The sequence below is a fragment of the Diorhabda sublineata genome, chromosome 5 (genome assembly GCF_026230105.1).
Source record: "Diorhabda sublineata isolate icDioSubl1.1 chromosome 5, icDioSubl1.1, whole genome shotgun sequence".
Classification (NCBI taxonomy): domain Eukaryota; kingdom Metazoa; phylum Arthropoda; class Insecta; order Coleoptera; family Chrysomelidae; genus Diorhabda; species Diorhabda sublineata.
Genome location: NC_079478.1, coordinates 28,781,317 through 28,796,343, shown reverse-complemented (window position 1 = coordinate 28,796,343; position 15,027 = coordinate 28,781,317). Strand labels below are relative to the sequence as shown.

Here is a 15,027-nt window from a genome sequence, read left to right as displayed (position 1 = left end):
ATCAGTAACTCCACGCGGCAGGCATAACTCGAATTACTCGAGTGTAAAAGTGTTGACCCTCTTGTTTCTGCATTTTATATAAAAAACAATCTTCCTCCTTTTCTAATTCCGTTTAAATTAGTTTTCTTACTATAGATATATTATCATTAGTTTGTCCTCTTGGTCTGTTCTTCCTATCTATATTCAACACATTCTCTTAATCTTTTTTACAAAATTCATGTATATATATGTTATAGCCTGTTTGTACTAGACTCTATATTTATTATCTTGCGTCTGGTCCATATTGGTTTTATGAAATATTTTCCTAGTTTCTCGGCATTTTTCATTCTTCACGTGTATCTTTGCAAATTTTACCACATTCTTAATTCAAAAATTATTTTTCTTTTATACTTTCTTTTAGTTTAGAGCAGCTCGAAATAATTATTAAACTTATATGTTTTAATTGACAGAAATGGTCTTCTATTTATTAAAAATATGTTATATTTTCATATTATACATAGAGCACTCTAAAAATCAGATAAAATTGATAACCATTTAAAATGTTTACCTAAAGTATATGATAGCTACCAATAAACGTGTCTAACGGTTTAATTTACGATTTCAACAGATTCACAGGTTAATCTACATTTACGTTTATATACTGCTCGCACTATTACTCTTATTATTGTGTTTATTATCAAAAGTTTTATTATCAAAAGTTGCACGTGCTTTCTATCGTGCATCTCGAAAAGGCGGGTCGTGATTGGACGACGTCCAATCGTACGCCGCGACGTCGCTTTTGCGTCCGCCCTCACTACCAGTGATGCGTTCGCGGTGCATTCGCGGTCAGTTCCGAGCTAGTTTCGGTGCAAGAAAGTACTTACTGTTTAAGTCCGAGAGTGCGTCTCGTTCGGTTTTTGGTGGTGGTGAAAGCCGCGGTATGCAGCGTCCCGGCAGCGGGTTTGTTGCTTCCGTCGTTCTATGGACGATTTTTCTTCAACATACGGATGCCGATTGGTGGTAAGTTCATAAAACAACAGTAGAACGTTTATTATTGTGAGGGTCGATAATAGAACTTTCCCCATATTGCACTAATTTGAAAAAAAAAAATATTTCTAATAGAAAAGTACGTGAAGATTGGTATCAAGAAAGTGCTTCCATATTATGCTTCAAAAAATTTCCATTCCAAATTAATTTTAAGTTCCGTAAATACAAATAAAACAGATTTTCAATTGAAAATAAACGTATGGTTTATATTCTTACCCCATTTTTAGAAATTTATTATTACCCAAAAAATGACTGATATTTAATCATTCATTTGACAAATCATCTATTCCATGAATAAGTTACGTTGGCCAAGATTGACAATACGATAACAAGTAACTTAATGTAATGATGTTTTAAAAAGTTTACTAGTTACGAAAAGTAAAAATATTTCGCAATTGTAGATGAAAAAATTACTTAAACTACCTCTTCATTGTCGTTAAATTTGATGTACTACATATCCTGAAGATTTAATATTAACCCAGTTACCAAGAAGGACTTCTGTTTAGCATTAATCTGTGTATTTTCTATCTAATTGTATCTAAGAATGCCGCTGTGTACGATGTTCTTTGAATGGTATATTGCGGAAAATATATCTACTACTTAAAAATATTATAGGAATTATTTACGAGAAAAAAAAATGATCAGGAAATGTGTTAAAGCGAGGGGAGAAAAGCATTTACTAGACTGCAGCTCCTTATTATATTCAAGAACACTTTAAACAGTTGGTAAAGCTGAAAGTGAAAAAAAGGAGACCAGAAGGAGCAAACAAAAAAAGAAAGCAATTATAGGAGGGCTAGTAACATACATAATGTATGGATTTGTAAGCCTTGAAGCTATACCAACGTTAAATGCTAGTTATTTACAATATATTAACAAAAAAAATGAAGCGAAAAGTTCAAAAAAAGAGCTTAAAGAACAGAAAAAATAAAGCAATTATAGGAAATACGCAAAATGCTTTTGCAGGCGTATCCCAAATTCTGGAAGATAGTACCTTGTATTATGAAATACTTCTAAAAGTAGATCCGAAAAAATACATAAGAAACAGGAGAAAACATAGGCAATGAATTAGCATTTGCAAACCTTGAAGCTATCCTCAATACTGAAAGCTAGTGCTTTGTTTTAAACGTCATCTACTGTAGCACGAAGCATTAGTCGACTCTAGCAGCGCTTTTTGGCAGATATTATCTGCGATGGCTGCATGTATAATAGGTATACTTTTTTGAAATAGCACTCCTAATGTTAGTTATAATAAATGAAGGCAAAATTATAAAAAGACCATACTCAAAAATGTTTTATAGAGTACATACTACCGTTAAGGAAAAATTATAAGATAGAATAATTATCCTTTAGTTTGATTACTCCAGAATTTGTGAAATGCTAGGCGAAAACAGGCTCAACAAGTTCATTACGTGGATTATACATTATTTATGTATTTTTATATTTTTGTCACTAAAATGAGTAAAAATTTTTAATATTCTAAAACATGGAGGTGCTAATTTACCTCAAAAGTAATATTTTTTTCCTGTAGCTATCTGAAAAGGAGAGTTAAATAATAAATTTTGATTGAAAGTACTATAAATAAATAATAAAAAATAAAGAAATCGACATAATAATGATAATATCTGATCCTACGTAACGGAATCAATAGTATTACTTTTTATTCAATATTTGTTCAATTCAATACGAGAAAATTATCTGGTTTCCAGAATTTAAGATTGTTGTTTTCAAATGGTTAGGTGACATCTGACTTAGTCAAGAACTTTTCTGGGTGTCTCAGGTACATGTGCCATATTTGAAATTGGTTATACAAAATACCGCTCACCTAAAAAATTGAGATAATCTTGAGGCCCCCTTACCTATATTAACTCATGCGGAATGGTCAGTTGATTTAGAGTGTATTTGTGCAAAATTATACTTTGATCAAATTTTCGAAAAGTAATCTGAGGAGCGAGGCAACTTGACCATACTTTAGAAGGAGCAGGTATAAGCCCACAAAGGGTGTGCTCTGTAGAAAGTATGAAGAATGGTATAATTGAAACCAAAAGCTGCTGGTTTTCTAACATATTCCGTTTTCCTTATTAAAACTGGGCTGAATGTCTATTTAAGGAACTGAAAGCCATTTTGAATTTTCGATAGATCAGAATAGATGGGACCAAGTATAACGAAAGTACATTCATATTTTCTCTTTGTTGCTGAAATTTGTCAATCATAATAAAAGAAGTCTTATTTTGATAGAAACTAGTTTTTAGAACATGTAATTATAGATTACATTGGTTCCAATACAATGTGTTGAAGTAATGATCTCAAGATGATCATTTAGTATAACCAAATCAAAGATTTCTAGGGCACAGAATATCACAACTAGTTATTTTATTGGAAATGTCTCTCACTACCACAAACCATTACAAAATAAACTAAATAAGGTGCAATCAAGTATTACTTGTTATTGAAACGCGCGTCTGATATTATATGAGTGATAGTGTAGTAGTAGAAGTGAATAGTATGTTCAGTATAAATAATGGTTCCTGAAATCCCTTCATCTACAACCTATCTTTAAGTTGTTGTGTTCGTGATTTTTTATAGTTTTTAAAAACTCATAGCAAATATAATAGCTAATGTTACTAAATATTAATGTATTAAGTTTTATTCTTTTTCAAAATAACCAAAAACTAATAATATAATCCAAATTAGCTTTCGTTTGTATATTATAGGACAATATTATAGACTTCTATTCGGAAAGGTGGTATCCGTTACCAATTATCTGTATCTAACAATTAATTAACTTTTTCATTTAGGCTTTTAGGGTTATCTGTAGTCTTCGTTTCATCGTTTTTTGATGAAGAAACCCACGGTCGCTTTTGAACAGCTGACCAACTCAGTGGCGTTCAAGAAAGAATTATGAGAATCTTTTGTTGAAAGTTACAATATCAAATACAAAGTACCATCGAGAAATGTAATATACAATTATAATATACAGGAGAATATTAAAAAAAATACTGATGGGAATATTAGGCATTATGAAAACAAACCCAAACTTCTCGTATATTAGCGGTGAGTAAAACTTATTCGCAGATTTTTATCCTGATTTTGGATGATCTCTTGAAAACTGAAAAATACTTAATCATACGTACGTATATATTTGTATAAATTTGGAAAAACCCGAAGTAACATTAAAAGATAAAAAAAGCTATGATCACAAGAGTGTGATTACCGTCTCCGCATTATGAAAACAAACGCCTCTGAAGACGATAACTTGGTTATCGAAACGCGCGTCATACAGTTTAATCGTGAGTGATGATGTACTGGTTGTGTAAATAGTGTATTTAGTACCAACGGTTCCAGAAATCCCAACTTAGATGATAACAAGAGATAACACCTAATAGGTAAGTCACGGCTAGAAAATCGTCTCCACACAAATATTATCACCATGGAATTAATATTAAAAACAGAGAGAACGGAATTGTACTAGAGGAAAAAAGAATAGAAATATCAGTTTATAATTCCCTATCTCTCTCTATTTGCCATTAGAATCGAAATTTGTTATCTTCCTCCTTTGCCATTCCCACCACTCGAAATTTTGACTGCATGAACCCCTTAGGGTGTAGAGAGATAGAGGATAGTATGACGATGTTCTTTCACTATCTATCAGCAGCTCGGATATCATCTACTAGTTCTATACGATAAAGATAAAATTGAAAGTGATGAAAGGATATCAATCGGATAACAAGGAGGAACAAAGATGAAAAAAATTGAGAACATGGAACTGATAATGAACTTAAGATTAAGTATATTCTACAAGGGAAAAGAGAAAGAATTGTATGCTCTTACAAAGAAGCATTGCATGTGTTTTACCATTTTACTAATGTATTAACTCATTTTATTGGAATATGTGCTCGAATTATCAGATTTTATATATCTGTTTGTGAACATTCTAAAACATAAGCCTTGTGTTTATGAATTTGGATTGTAGGTATATCAAAGTAGATCAGCTAACTCAATGAAAATGAGACAGACACGAGAAATTTATTACAATACTATCAATCTACCTTGGATGAATTTAGACAATAACTTCCATGTATCCAATCCAATCATCGTATTGTTTTGTTGTTATAGCCATGCATTATAATAAATATGACATTTAATATTCATAAGTTTTTTGGGGTATATTATTATAGAAATTATAAAAGATTATCACCAACCCTGCGTTTATTATGTTATTTGTCCTTCTCACGCATTTCTTTTATTAGTAATCGATAATGCAAATTCATCATTTTTTTCACATTTATTTTATTGGTAATGTGACAGTACCGACCATTCTATTACTAAACAGTGGATATGAAGTATTTTTTTGTATAAAATATTTTTGACCTTTTGACATAATTCAGGTCTTCATTTGATTTAAACTTGATTTTCCTCGTAATTAGTAAGTAATCAAGATTGGACATAGCAACGTATAACTTTCGCGCACAATAAAAATTGTCATCATGATAAATGATTATTTATTTTAATATAGAAAATCATGAAGGGAAAAAATAATTGATGAGTTCCAATTGCGTTTATTTTGACCTTAATCGTGCAATATAAGTGATATTGGTCTTGCAATGGAATCTTTCACCAAGATTTTGCAACTCTTGCACATTTTTGATACATTTTTATAAGAAGCAGATTTTCGAATACAATTGAAAATAGATAATTTTTCAAGCGGTCAAAGTAAATAAATAAATAATGGATTGAAAATCAGCTATTGTTGGTACTAATATTAAGAAAAGTTTCTAGAAATATGAAGTGCCAAAATGGAAACAGATGCAAACAAACTGTTTTATATAGGATGTTTTTAAGATTTTTTTTGAATATGTGAAAATATTATCGGCCACTTTTTCTTATACTTTCAAAAATTTTGCGTAATTGCGTGTTTGTAGGGCTCAAGTAAATTTCTCGATTTTTAATAATTTTAATCAGGGCGCTGTAAAGAAAAAGAAGGTACTCACTTTTACAATTTTCTAAAACAGGAGCTTTGAGTATAGAAACATCTTTATTATAGTACAATGTTAAACTCATTATATATAAACAATAGAACTGAACTAGAGAATGTATACAACATTTTCAATTGAACAATTTGTTTCTGTATATTTCATTGACTGTCGTTGTAGTGGATTTATTGCGGTTTTTCCATAACCTTGTGAACTCGTTTGCCAGTCAAATGACCGAAGATAAGGGATAATTATTTTAGCTACTACTACCACAATACCCTCCCATAATCCACCACAACCCCAGCATTGCCTTAGAAATTTTTCCTATATTAAGGTCATTCCTGGGACCTCCATAACTAGCATAAAAATGTCCCCATCCCACCCCAAAATAGACAAAAGACTTTATACTTTTCAAGATCACAAAACTACATTCTTATTTTTATCGAACATCTTTAGTGCCAGTTTACATTTATCAATTATTGCTAAACGTTCTAAATTTTTACTCTGTATTTCGAAACAAAAATGCTTACCCAAATATTAAGAAAAATATTTAAAATAAAAATAACGAAAATAACCGCAAGAGTCTTCCATTTTTAGTCTTAGTCTCACAGGGGTCTTGGACTGCTCAATCTTGGTCTTGCTTTTTCTGTAAGACTAAGACCAGTTACTTATGGTATATGTAGATATATGTATATGTTTCTTCACTTTCTTATTTCTTCACTTTATCGCATGAATATGAAAATGCAGTTTACTGCAATCAATAAGATAATGTTTCTTTTAATTTGAAAAGTTCCATTCACTAAAAAAGCAATCATTTATATAAAGTAGATACATTGAATTTGCACAAAACGAATTTTTAAATTTCGTTACTTAGGTCTTTGACATATTTCTCATATTCAGGTATATCAACTATTTATAAAAATTTCCTCCATCTATTTGGGTCTGTTTCAAGGATTTCGACACAAAAATGTTTCCTCAAACATAGGAATAATATTTGAAATAAAAAAACGAAAATAACTGCAACAGTCTTGCATTCTTAGTCTCGCTGAAGTCTTGCACTGCTCAATCTTGTTCTTGCTTTTACTGTAAGACTAAGACCAGTCATTTATTGAATATATGTAGATATATGTATATGTTTCCTCACTTTCAGAATAAAAACGCAAATATTAACGATTACTATTCAAATTTTCTTCCAAAACCCTGGGTAGTGGTTAAAAATAGATCTCCATAATATTTATACAAAGAGCTATTGGGCTTAATCCGGCTCAGATAACACACCATTGATTAACAAATATTTATTTATCAAGTTCGGCCTAAGACTAAGTGGAATGTCGTGTCGGATATATGTCCTGTGTCAAATATTTGGTTTTATTTCATTGTTTTAGAAATACGTACCTGAGGAATGTTTTTCAGTTTATAGCCCCTTCTGTTTTATAATATATTAAATAAGCATTGACAACATGACGTTTGGAAGCAGTAAGCTCAATTTTATGTGTAATTTGTCATTTTTTTATTTTGAGAATAGTCGAATTTTGTGCACAAAAAAAAGTCCTTCAAGCTCACATTTTCCAACTAGAAAATGTTGCTAAAAAGGGCTGAGACAATTTGTAATCTGTGTCCTACTAACGTTTTAAAACGAAAAATCTGTCACTATACTTATAGATTTTAATTTTAAAGGCAATTTTTTTTCAAAAATGCAGATGAAATGAGAGTATGTTACAATCGTTGATATCAATATTCAAATTAAGTTCAATCGTATAGAGAAATCTGCAGTCTGTAAATTTGTACGTTTTGTTGACTTGTAAGAGACATATTTATTTGTAACGAGAAATTTTATTCTTTTGGTCAATGTAACATGCTCATCACAAATAGCGGCATTTTAAAGCAAACTTTTTTTTGACCTGCCTTTATTTTATTCTTGGCCAAAATACACAAAAACCGGCGTCTTTTTCATTGCCTGGTATTTCAGGTCCTCTTATACCTGTAATTTATTAGGTCCTTTGAGCTATTGCTTTTGGTAGATCTCGAAAGGAAGGACGTATAGAAAAGAACTAATTAGATATTGAACCAATTTTTTAATGAAAATTCGACGATCTGTATATCCTGTGTGTTTGTTTTGAATATGATTTGAAATTTTATTCCTCCTTATCTCTAAAATAATGAGGAATATTCGATGAGGACATCTACAATAAACTTTTGATAAAGTCTACTACATCTACACTGCCTTTCATCTAATATAAATTATAATGATATCTGGTTTTAATTCTCCTTCATATTCTGTGCCTATATCGTGTTCAGATTGACAGGTGAACAAAGTCAAAAAACGTTTCTATTTGGTTCCGAATTATATTTAGAAGAAAAATGCTTTGGCTAAATTGAAATACGGTACTACTTACAGTATTGGAAAAATTTGCATAACTCTCGCTTGCTCGTCAACCATTGTTGTCCTCTGTTCCAGCAACTCTTCTGCGAATGCATGCATCGAGCGCACGATTTTAGTCATAATCTCCTAACCTAACGTAACCATTCTTCAATTAAAAGGAAAATTCAAGATAAATATTATTATTTTGAACCAAATACCAAAAATGCACTCATGACTAGAAAAAATAATTTTTCCTATCAATTTTTGTTCAATATTTTATATAATATTGAGCATTTGCTCATTTTTGAAAATCTTAGATGTTGCTGATGGTTTTTCGTTTTGTCTTAATAATAATAATTATTCAAAAGTTCGTAATTTTGCCCATCTCTAGGACTCACTTCGGCAGATCAAATTTTTTATGCGCTCGTCGAACGATCTTTCGGATTCGACTCAGGTAGTGTGCGCTAGATGCACGTGCGCTCCTCGCAGCCCACTTCTTTTACCAATGGTATTGATGCAAAGTAGTTATTCATTGTCATGTTCCTCTTCGTATTCACAACCGATCCTTTTTATTATCGCTCTAGCAAAGTTATTCAGAGTCAAGAAACTAGACACAATGACTGGATTGCTCAAACTGTATTCAATCCTAATTCCAAATATTGAAATGGTTTGCACAGTTAGAGTTTCATTATGCAATTGGTAGTACGTACATTTATTTTTTTGAAAAAAATACAAATACATGTGTTTTATATCGAAACATATTTAAAAAGTAGCACACAAATTATTCTGGTAGATGAATAAGCGATGATGCAAAGTAAGATATTTTTTGTCATCAGAAGACAACCCTCACGCAATCACAACAGACATTGGCTTGCAACAAATTGTTCATTAATTTTCAAGAGTTAAGACAGATGTTTTAAATTTTATGAAATCTTAATAATTAAATACTTTTAGACGAGTGCTACAAAATCGACAAAGTTATCTGGGCTCAGGGAAATCCCCAGTAGATTCAGATAAATCTCACCCAGCGTTGGGTAAGAATCGTCAGGGAAAAATTCATTGAACGTTATTTCCTAGTTAGATTGGAAAATGTGGATCACCTGATGATACTCCCTTAATTTTTTTTCTATGAGATATCTAAAAAGTCGGGTCTACGTTTACCGACCAGGCAATTAAGAAAAGTTGCTGGAACGAATCAGACATGAAATGAATGAAATTTTCTGAGCAAAAGGACCCTGGATCTCATTGATTGTTGTAGTAAGGACTTTATTGCTATAGGCTCGAGAATAAATAGTCTTACATGCGATTTCAAGGAAGCATTAGTACATCTAGGCAGTATATACAACTTTCAAAAAACATTTCAGAACACAAAAACCATTGAAATATTGAAGAGTTACGTTAACATTTACAAGCTTACTATGTATTGACGTCACTGTATCTACATATTTTAATGAGTGTTATAGCAGAAAGTTTGCTGAAAACGAAAATTTTTGGTTTTAAATGTCATAACGATATAAAAAATTATATTTTCTACGTTTGTTAAAATATTAACGTTTTTTTTTCATTCATTTGCAGTCCTAAAGAATGTAATTTCTGAATCTGTCAAAAAGCGTGAAAAAAAGTATCGTAGCGTCTCATTTTTTCACGCTTTTGCGTTAGAAAAAAGTGCCTTAACGTGTCATTTTTTAACGCAATTATAAAATTGTTTTATCAAAATAGTGGGCTATGAACGCGTTCTTTCTCATGTCAATTCTTTTCTCCGATGAACTGTCACACTTTTATTTCTTGATATTCCTTCAAGAAAATCCGTTTTGTATATAATTAAAACGACTGTGGTATTATTATTGGTGATGGAGAGTAATAGAATGTTTAAACAGCACACCAGAATACATTGTTGAATCGGCAACTGCAGCGGCTATGAATCTTCTCCCTGAAAAATCCAGGGTACAGTATTTAAAGGAATATAATTCTATAAATTCCAAACTCGTAAAGTAATTTTTTTTCACTCGTAGGAATTGCAAACCATCCTACTCAGAGAAAAAAGTATAACTTTACTCACTTGTTACATAAATAACTATTAATAATGTTCAAAATTTTGTCAATTAACCTGTTTATAGTATAAAAATTTGATTCGACATTTTAACTAGAACAAATATTCTAAATTATTGAAAATTAGTTGTCCACATTTTTTCGTCGAAATTAATACCTGAAATACTATAAATTTGCCTAATATTAGGATAAATACGGAAGTAATTTTTTTTATTATTGTATGTTTACAGTTCATAACTGTATTATATATTGAGAACATTTTGTACCTCTCTAATGCTTGCATGCTAATACGTGCTTATAACAATACACCCGCACCAGTTTACGAAAAATATTCTTTCATTTTTATTACTGTTTATTATAATGCTTATAACCTTTTACAGTACATGTTACTTTAATTTGATGTTACCGGCTATGGTCGGTATCTTCTAATTTGTCAATTACTTAGTTTAAGAGTTCATTGCTAGAACATGTGAAACCCGTATAAAATATTTTCATTATTTTACCTACAATTATTTTCCCACTCATCAACAAATGAGATTATCTTACAACCCTCTTATGTTGGTTAGAAAGTAGTTCGTGAATAAATTTCTTGGTTTGCTATTTAAATCATACTTCATCATTTACCAACACAATAAGTATTGACAAACCGTAATTCTAAAAACAGAACGTGATCACTATTTAGTCGACGTTTTAGATGCTACATTAATACAGTATTCTCCAATATATATATATACAAAAGAACTAGGTTTACGGGTTAAACCGCATTGGACTTTTGAAAATTCTCAACTCTTCTGCTCCCGCATTATCAAGAGAAGGTGAGGATAAGGTGGTTATTCGCTCATTGGTAAGAAGTGATCCGATTCCGTGGTCTCAATCTGCCTACTCCACACAACTAATCACCCCTTTTCTTGGTTGATTCCAATTCCAGAACATGGGGCTTGAAACCCAAAATGATGCATTGAATGTACAAATCTGTTGTGCGACTTATTATGATCATCATAATAACAAGTCGACAGCAATGAACAAATGAGAAGAAGTTTCGTTTTCACGAGGTTCTTTGGTATTCTACACTGATAGCTCAAAACAGGGAAATGGACAAGTAGGAACAAGAATATCTGGCCCAAGAACCAAGCTTGCTATCCCAACGGACCCAGAACTCAGGGCTATTTTCCAGGCGGAAACATACGCTATTCGTAAATGCGTGGCTCATTGCGCACAACTCAACTACTGCAATGCAAAGATATTTATCCTTTATAGCGTAACCCTTCAAGCACTTGACTCTTATAAAATTGAGTTGAAGTAGAATGGGAATCCACCCAATTTTTGAACTCCTGGTTACACTGGATTGGTCGGCAATAAACTAGCTGAGCATCAGGTGAAAAAAGGTCAGCAAACTTCTTTCATAGGACCACACCTTTCTTTTGTTACAGCGAAGTAAGCCGCATAGCTCCCAGACAAAGTCGTTTCTAAACAATAGAAAGCAAAGCAATGTTTAGTGACTCTATGAAATTGTTCACAGTATTTTTCCGTCACTAACTTGATCCACATCGTTTACCATTTCCTCACAAATGAAAACATGCTCGGCAACAAATAGTTTTTCCTCAGTGGCAAGACCAATTCTTTACTACGAGTATAACATCGCATAAGAAGAAGTTAATAGTCTATGAATAATTGCTTCTTCCTCAAAACTCATTCTTAAGTATAACATCACATAAGAAGTCAAATGTCTATAAATATTTGCTTCTTCAACTCCGGTTATAACTGGTATCTTTTTGGCAACACTGTTTTTGACAGATCACGCGTGAATCGTGTCTTGTGTCATTATCAAACATAGTTTGGTCTATAATTTAATCATAAATTGACTTATGAACGAACAACGCTTGCAAATTATTGAATTTTACTATCAAAATTGAAGCTCGGCTAAGATAGACGATGACCGGGAAGTTACTATGAATGGCGAGCACTACTGTGTGCTCATTGACGATTTTTTTTGCCCAAAATGGAGGAATTTCACTATTTCTTGTGAGGCCTTGCTAAGGCTAGTATCTACAGGGATAAACCAGCAACCATTATCGCACTGGAAGCCAATATTGGAGCATTTAAACGTGAAATACCGGCCGATATGTTAGAGAGAATGTTCCCAAATTGGACCTTGCGCATGGGCTATCTAAAGCGGAGCCGCGGCCAGCATTTGTATGAAATCATCTTCAAACATTAAATTATACTGATTGTTCTATCGATTCCAATAAATAAAAAATTTCATCAATTTTTTGTGTTTTTTTTTCCAAAATCAAATCCTACGCCTCTTAAAAAATCACTGATTATTTCAACACTTCGAAACTATCATCTGAACAATACTATTAGAATGTTTTATTTATTCATTTGATAAATATCTCTTTTTATAACTTATTATCACACAACAATTACAATTACGAGACGATACAAACAGAAATATAAATCTTAACAAAAATTATTTATAATCGTATAAATATTATTATAGAGTTTGTTGATATATTTTGTTCAATGAAAATACTAGAAAATTGAGTACGAAAATTTGAATGAACTAGTAGTCCTAATTTTAGGACCAACTAAAAACATTATTATGCTATTATTAATTTGTAAATCAACTATAATTAACTTCAAAACCTAGTACTGATAAAATCTGATTAATTGAAAATAATGTTAATATAATTTATAAACAAATAGCAATCCAAGATACACGATAGACTAAAGGGCACATTCAATTAATATCTCGGGCCACGAAGACATCTTATACCACACACATTTATGTCACAAATATGTCATGAATATACACATACAAGAAGCAAATCTTGAAGTAACTTCTTACTGCTCCATATTCACAAATGAACGAGATCAACTAACGTCCTATAGTGAAATTCCCAGCAATATGTCAGTGTACTCCTAAGAAAATCTATTTTATGCATTTATGATAATTTAAAGTCAATAATACAATATTTGTCTTAAAAATTTTTAAACAATCAGACATGCATTACCACAGTGAAATGTGCTTAAAAGTAACCTGAAAAAGAAACATACTTAGACGCTGTTGCTTGGTACAAAGGAAACCATCGTTACAAATTGTTCTAATGAAAAAGCCCAACTTATGAAGCAAACAGCGCGGTGATGTACGGAGTGTTTTAAAACCATAAATCTAAGCGTTTGTGACTTCTAACCAGAATGTGATGGTAATAAAAACACGGTGGGGTGATAAGAGACAATGAGCAAAGAAAGGTAAACTCTAAATTCCAAAATTAAATCATAAAATTATGAATAAAGTCATCTACTAAGTATTTCAAATCGTCCGCATTAGATTAAAGTCTATAGTAGAGTCCAATTGCGTCTATTTCAAGTTAAGTTGTTTTTGTTATGGTTAATTGATCATTCAATGAACTAATCAGATGAACTCAATTATTTGAAGATATTTACCCAGCTATAAGTTTTTATCTACAAGGTAAGTAATTGAGTTAGAAGCTTACACTAGTTTGCACATTTCATCTTACAAAAGTAATTCACAGGTAATGTGTATAATTAATGGGAGAATGCTGTGATGAATTTAAGGAAGACATAATTAGGAAAATCATTTACTTACGGCTAGAAGTCATATATCCGGAGGGAATAATTTCTAGATTTGATATTTTGGTAACCTAATCGCCATGTTTAGAGCAGGTTATGATATCTTTTTTTCTTTAAATTTTGCTTCAGCGATTTACATAACGATAAAATAGAGACCTAATGGGTTGCTGGTTTATCCTTGCCTGTCGAGCTACTGTACGAGAAGACTAATCATGCGAGATGTACCACCTCAGATCACTTATATTTAGACGGATCACGATTATTTGTTTTAACCAAATTGACCTCGACTGGTGATCTGAACTTGAACAAATAGAATGTGTGCAAAAATACAAGTATCTTGGTTCAGTCATAACGCTCAAATGGATCCAGACGAAGAAATCAACCTCCACGTCAGAATAGGAAACATGGAATGTTACGTGTGGACCTAACCTGGACCTTGAAAGCTCAAATCAAATCAAAAACATCAAAAACTTGAGGCATTGGTCGCAAACAAAAGCTGTTGACTATTATTAAGACAGTAAAACATTTTACATAGGACACATCTTACGCAACGACAAATACCTATTGCTACAGAACGTAATGCAGGGTAGAGTAGAGGGAAAGAAAGGCATCGGCAGGAAGGAGAAATCCTGGCTGCGTAACAAAAGAGAATGAGCAAATCTCAGTGTCGGAAAATTGTTTGCGAAGAACAGAGACGCATTTAAAAACGTGGTAGCCAACCTTCAAGGAGTAGAATAAAATTCTGGTAAATTTAAATTTTATTAATGGCGCTGGATTTAATTTATTTGGAGATATCTCATACTGCTCAAATAAACACTTTATATTTATATTCTGTAATTAGATTTTTAATTTAATAAAGGCCTTTATTATTATGATATTTGCTCTATAATTGCTGCAATTAACACAAAAATGTCATAATAGTGAAGTCCATATTTGAGGTACAAGATAAAGCCTTTCTTTCTGACGCCATATTGTGAAGAAAGAAAAAAATATCTTTGAAAATAAATACAATATAAATGGATAAGT

At 31.7% G+C, this 15,027-nt stretch overlaps 1 protein-coding gene across 1 annotated transcript in view; it reads left to right on the top strand.

Moving 5' to 3' along the window:
• Positions 1 to 833: 833 nt before the first annotated feature.
• LOC130443877 (protein Wnt-1-like) overlaps positions 834 to 15,027 on the top strand; it is a 158,990-nt gene continuing 144,796 nt past the window's right edge. Inside the window, exon 1 of the mRNA XM_056778754.1 lies at positions 834 to 999. Within this exon, the coding sequence (XP_056634732.1) occupies positions 920 to 999 (80 nt within the window). The 5' untranslated portion in view covers positions 834 to 919. The remainder of the gene's footprint in view (positions 1,000 to 15,027) is intronic.